General features: G+C 42.2%; 1 protein-coding gene across 1 annotated transcript in view; it reads left to right on the top strand.

Annotated features, from left to right (window-relative positions):
* The window catches only part of Dync1i2 (dynein cytoplasmic 1 intermediate chain 2), a 65,329-nt gene that overhangs the window by 55,007 nt on the left and 3,619 nt on the right, over positions 1 to 6,703 (top strand). The window contains exon 21 of the mRNA XM_023719203.1: positions 1,031 to 1,060. Within this exon, the coding sequence (XP_023574971.1) occupies positions 1,031 to 1,060 (30 nt within the window). The remainder of the gene's footprint in view (positions 1 to 1,030; positions 1,061 to 6,703) is intronic.

Genomic DNA, 6,703 nt, shown 5'->3' with positions numbered 1-6,703 from the left:
TTTTTCTGTTTTGAATGGGAAGTTAAAATTTTTCACCATGGTTTGTATTACAGAAGGATACTTAATTTTACAGGCAATAAATAACCTGCAATAAATCTCTCAATTCATTTTTTCGTATCATTTAAGCCAAATATTGACTGATAGCAGCTTTCTCTTCTTACAGATGCAATTCCCTTTACAGTGCACAGAAAATCTCTTCATATAAAATGTGGTTGCAGTAATGCTGAGATGCTGCCCTGGTAAGGGACAAATGACTTAGAAGTACAGAATGAGCAAAGTAGTTTCAGGGATGATGGATCCTAGTTTTTCAGTGTTAGAAGATTGATTCATCTCTGTTCCATACTGGTACAAACCAGCCATTTGAGCCAGTAGAAAGGATGGACGTGAATGAATAAATGAAATCTGCTATGAAGCATATCATTTTTCCTCTTCCCTTCCTATTGGGCATGCATTTTAAAAATCTTTTCCACTGCAGTATTTCAACATTGGCATTGTACTGATTTCCTGAATAGAAAAAGCTGTGTGGATGTATGTTGGGACAGAGCTCCAGCCCCACCTCCAGCAGCGGGCTGGCATGCATGGTGATGGCTTCGTACCTAACCTTTGGGAGTGACTCTAAGTCACTGCTGCTTTACTTCTTTTGACAACTTGGAGATGGAGTTCCAATTGAGGTGTTGGTTTCCTTGTTTTTTAATAAGCCAAGCTGTATAATGGCAATAAAAGAATTCTGGCTTTTCCAGCTATTGTCATGCTGATTGCTAGAGACCTCACAACTTTGGAGGAAATACTGCCAAGTAGAACCTTATGTTTGACTCAGAAATTATAAATGCTAGGAGGTAAGAGATCAAGATCTGGAGGCTTCGAGTTCTACCAAAGAAACAGTTGCGTCAAAGGCAATATTAAAAGAACATCCATATTATTTCTTTTCAGTGGAGAGTTACATTTCAGAACGTTTTAACCACTAACTTATTCTTAGTACCCCAAAGTGTTAATAATTTACTGTATTTTTAAAATTCCTTTTCTTGTATAGGGAACAGTTTTAGAAAAAGATCCTTACCAGGTATTGTTAGGCCTATAATTACATCTGTTATTCAGCACTTGGGAGGCCGGGGAAGGAGGATCACTGTGAGGTCAAGGCCAACCTAAGATACCTGAGGTCAAAGGTAGTCTAAACTACTTAGCAAGACCTGGTCTCAAAAAATCAAGGAGAAAACCAAAAAGAAGATCCTACTGCAGTTCTAAACAGAATTTTGACAGTAGCCAAGGTAAGATAGTACTGGCCTATAATCCTAGCACTGGGAAGGCTGAAAACAGGAGGAACACTCCAAGTCCTGACTGTGTGGTGAAATGCTGTACCAAATACATAAATTTAAAAAAAGCAAGGGCGGACCTTGAGGGTGTGGCTCAGTGCAAAGGTCTTGGGTTCAATCTGTTCCACCAACTCGGGGCAGGAGTTGTCAATTGCGAGACTTCTAGTTCCCAGTGTATTGTAATGCTTTTCACAATAGGTCAATGCTCTCAGATTTTTTGTGGGACTTTAGGTATTTCGATTCCCCACCTGCCTTGTCACAATGCCATAACTTCTTAAAGTTTGAATAGATGTCTAGTATTTAAGTTTTTAGTATGTAGCTTCTAGCCATAGATAGTTTCAACACAGCCAATCAGCAGTCTTCTACAAACTTTTATAAAATTACAGTATTTTGTGTTGTTAGTTTCATAGCAGGCATCTCAGTTTGGGCTTTTTAATATTCCATTACCAGTTCCCAGTCAGAGGATGGAACAGCTTGCGCTCAAGTAAGCTTTCTGAAAGGTCTACTTCACTTTGTGAGGTCACTTATTCAGGCCTCTGGTAATGTATTATCCTGCCTCTCTTGTAATGTAGATTTAGTCAGAAATCTGTGGGGCGGTGATTGTATGGGGTGCAGAACACCCCGGCATCACCCTGAGCATGCAGAGCCCTGACCCTCTGACTCTGGGAATCAGGAACACAGCCAGGGAGACTTTGATAGCAAGTAATTGTATCTTTTGTGAATTTTTGTGCTACATTTTTTAAAGTACTTTTTTTTCTGAGCAAAATAATGGAAATGCTTTGAAACAAAATTTCTTATATTTAAGGTGGCATGTCTGGGAGAAGGAATAGCAGGCTCAAAAGGACCAGTTCTATTCCTGAGTCCCCTCATTGCCTAAGATCATGGGACACAGGTCATACTGCTGTCTGTTAGACGGCAAAAACACTTGCCTCCTGGGACAGTCCCAGAGAGGATGTATATGAAGATTTCACATTAAAACGTACTATTGAAATAAGGATCTAAAAATAATAATACAAAAATAGAGAAGAGATCATTGTGAAGATTTTATGCAATGTAACAGGAGGCCTCTCTTTGAAGGAGTCAGGGGCTTAGTGTTCAAGAAATTTTTTAATTCTTAGAAGGTTCAGATTAAACCCTAAGAATCCTCATATTTAGGAATAGCAGTGAACCCATGGGAAAATATTAACTGCCATCAATCATGGGTATTCTAGAAATGTGTTCTCTACAGTCAATGGTAAAGTGAGGGGCCAGGGAGATAGCTCGGTAGTCTTAAGCACCTGCCTGGCAAGCACAAGGACCCAGGTTCAATTCCTGGTACCGCATACCATGCCACCCCAGCACCTAGTGGGCCACTGAAACTGGGCGTGGTAGCACACACTGTAATCCCAGTGCTGGGGAGGCTGATCAGGAGGATCACTACAAGTCTGAGCTGCATAGCAAGACCCTGTACCAAAAGATTTTTAAACACTTTATCCTTTCTAAGGTGAGCAAAAGAAGAGGGGAAAATGACTCATTCTGAATTTCCAGCTGGTACTAGCTATAGTCCTTGTGTTAGTTCTACAGAACAGACTGTGATATCCAGAGCATTAGGGAAAAAAAGGAAAATAGAGCTACATTTTGAATCAGTAAGAAAATGAACTTCCTTTGATACTAAAAAAAAAAAAAAAAAGACTACACTGCAACATTGTAGCAGGACCACAGTCAGTTACTTCCTCAACAGTCTAGGAACAAAATTCATAACTGCTGAATTCCTGTAGGACCCTTTCCTCTGTGCTGGGGTTGGTCCCCTTGGAAATTCATGCTACTGTGGGCAGAAATTCACTAGGAGGAGACTGGCTCCACACGGAACTGTGTTGTGTGGCTCTGGGATTAGGGGAAGCACTGCTGTTGGTCTGCAGGGACAGCTTTCTTAGCTACCTCACACCTCAATTAGCAACTCCTTGCCCTCTTAATGTATCCCAAATAGGATTTCCACACGAGTCAAAACTTGATGATCGGGAACACTATCTGAATGTAAATGTTGCTAAAATAACAGCCCTTACTGATGGGCCTCACTTTTATTGATGTTTGATGCAAATTGTGAAGTTATTACTACATTAAGGATCATTAAATTGGAGGACAACCTCTTGTCTTCCTAAGGTAAAATAAATGACCTTAGTCTTTCTGAAACTAAACAATTACATTAGCGTTTGACTCAATTGAGAAAAAGGACATTTCGTGCCAAAAGTCAGATAAGGATTATCTCAGTTACACTTCTCTTGTGGCTGGGATCAATACCTGGCACCAAAACTGAAGGAAGGAAAGGCTTAGCTCAGTTAATGGAGATTTCAGTCCATACTCAGCTGGCTCCAAGGCAGAGCGACACATGGCAGAGGGCAGTTTTTCATGGCAGCAGCAAAGAGCAAGAGCAAAATGGAGGAGTAGCAGCAACAATGGCAACAGAGAGCAAATTTCTCTCCTCCTCAGCTGCCCCAGACTGGGTGTAGCACTCCCATAATCCCAGCAATACTAAAACCCATACTCCCAGCCTTGATCATGAATTAATCTCAAACTCTAGAAGTTCCCACCGCATGACTGCATGAGGCTTTGGGGGGACAACTGGACACAAACCATAATAAGGACATAGCATGACATGAAGACTTCCCCCAGCTCTTGCTGTAAAATGAATGCTGTTATATCAATATTAGAATATAATGATAAATACATCACCATGCTTTAGTTTAGATTGGAAATTGAATCAGTGGATGCTAAATCTTAACACATTTTATTGGTAGATTAACCCTTTCAAAGTATAATGGTCCTGGGATTTCTAGTTTTAAAAGCCTTGGACTTTTAACACAATGAAAATTGAAACCCCACTACTCTTTGGGCAAATGGCCTTACCTCGCTAATCCTAAACTTCTGGAGACAACTATAAGAATTAAACCTTGCCTGACAGGCACAAGGTCCTGAGTTCGATCCCTGGTACCCCCCCCCCAAAAAAAAAATCTAGATCTGTGTGGAAACACCTCCTAAACACCCCACACAAATGCCAAAATGATACCCTTCAGCATGGTAACTTCAACAGTAGCTCATACAGGTGATAGTCTCCGTACTTGGACTGTTAAGAGTTCAAAAACAGGCTCTTTGAAATTCAGAGAGCATTACTGACACAGCTGCTTTATCACACAGGCCTCTTTGGTCAGGTAGGATTCCCCTATAATTTTTTTCTTTTTTTTAGTACAGGGTCTCACTACACAGATCAGACTCTAGTGATCCTCCTGTTTCCAGCCTCCCAAGCACTGGCATTACAGGTGTACCCCACCACTCCCAGTCTCAGTGGCTGTCTCAGCACACCCTGGGGGTGTAGCCCACATGGCTTGCTGGGGATTGAACCCTGGTCCCTGCATCTACCTAGGCAGGTGTTTTAATCCACTGAGCTATCTGGCTAGCCCTCCCCTATAATCCTAATCTTAGCTTTTTTATTCTGCTCTGTCTACTTGGAGAAACTGCTAAATCATTAAGAGTTTCACAGAAACAGAGTTGAGAACGATAGAAGCAGCGCTCAAAAGTCTTGCACCAACAGCGTGCACTTAATGGAACTATGAATGTTTCCAAAGTGACCATTTCTTCTGCCTTACAAAGAACTGGCGTGTACATTTTGACCATGTAGTGACATAGCTTCTAAAAACTTCCTGAGTATTTGCTAAATGTCTGTGTAATGTACATAAAGAAATTCTCATTTATCCTGGTTCTCTTGATATGGAAACTCATGCTTAGTACTTACAGAAAAGGAAATTTCTTTGAGCCAGCTCCTGTGGTCCTCGTGGGTAGCCTGTTTCTTTGAGCCAGCTCCTGTGGGCCTCATGGGTAGCCTGTTTCTTTGAGCCAGCTCTTGTGGGCCTCGTGGGTAGCCTGTTTCTCTGCCATAAGTGCCCCCACAAGGCCAGGTGTTAACTAGCAGAGTGACAGCGCTGAACATGGAATTGGGAGGATCTCTAATGGGCTTGTGGTGAGCTGCTGCAAGCCAGGGCCCACAGGTTAGAGGGCCTGGGAGCCTTGAGCTTCACTTTAGAGCTGTACACGTAGCTGCTTTATGCTTTCTTGATGATCCTAGTCAACCAACAAATCGGTCTTGGACTTTGGGGTTTAGATTTTTGTTTTTCGGATGGGATCTCACTGTACTGCCCCTCCTGGGTCTCTGGGGTAACAGGTGCATTCCACCACACCCAGTAACAGGTCAGTGTTTTACTCAAATAGCCAACATACAGTGAGTGACACATGTATAAAAAATCCTAGAGCATCTCTGTATGAAAAAGAGAATTCAGATTAGTCTTCTGGCTTCCAGGAAGATTGTTCTAGAAATTTTTACTCGGGTTAGCTCAAGCTGCTAGAATAAGGTTAGATACAGGAATAGAAGTTTCCTTCTAGTTGAAAACTATGGTGGTAGCTATGAGGCAACTGACCTACACTTGCACAGAACTCCCTTGTGGCCTCTCAGCTGCCTGAGCCCACCTGGGCCCTGAGACAGTAAGGAAAAATATTTCAGTGTTATAAGTTATGGGGAAAGACTGTTATGCTCACAACATGCAGGTTCAGCTTTGATTTCAATCTGCAGATGCCTCCAAATTCTGTGCCAGGACATGGTACCAGCAGAGAACCAGTCCATGGCCACTGCTCTCCTCCGTCACCAGCTCCATACTTGGGAAACACTTGCAGGTTCTTCATTCCTGCCATGAGCCAGCCTTGAGCCACCCTTCCCTTGTGTGGATTTGGTGGTCATGGTGGGGGGGACCTTGGGAGAGAAAGCCCATAAGCCCCAGAAGCTGGCAATTCAGAGACTCAATGCCTTTGACATGGTATAAAAGGGAACATCTGCTCCAAGTGGGGGTCCTACTTACCCGGCACATGTTTTGCCCCTGAAGAAAGACACAGACGAGCACAAGACTCATGGTTCAAGAGCCCTTCTAAAATGAGGCAGCTAAGGGCAGTGCTCAGCCTGCCTTTTCTCCTGCTGACTCACTTTAAAAGATATTTGTTGTCACTAATATGTTATTTTTCTAATAGTATTAGCTGTCACTGAATACTTCGGCATGAGCCTAGAAACTGGTTTTCAGCACTTTCTGTCACAATACCTCTAGGAAACAGAGAATTGATGTTTCAACAAAATTTTGTAAATTAACACTTTCTGTCAATGTCTGATTGTGCATTACTTGCTATAACTAAAGGATCATCCCAGCAGGCATGTCAACACTTTTAAAGAGAGTAAGAGAAAGTTTATAAGTTTTCGTTCTATGTCCAAAGGGGGGGGGGACTAGCAATATAATAGAACTTTGGAGGAATGCCAGATAGCTGGCATGATCTGAGCCATGGGCAAAGAAAACAAAGTCACAGTTGAGCTTGGGTTTTGTTTT

Source organism: Octodon degus, unplaced genomic scaffold (genome assembly GCF_000260255.1).
Source record: "Octodon degus isolate 3935 unplaced genomic scaffold, OctDeg1.0 scaffold00065, whole genome shotgun sequence".
Lineage (NCBI taxonomy): Eukaryota > Metazoa > Chordata > Mammalia > Rodentia > Octodontidae > Octodon > Octodon degus.
The sequence above is the reverse complement of the archived record's forward strand: the minus strand, read 5'-3'. Positions and strand labels throughout refer to the sequence as shown.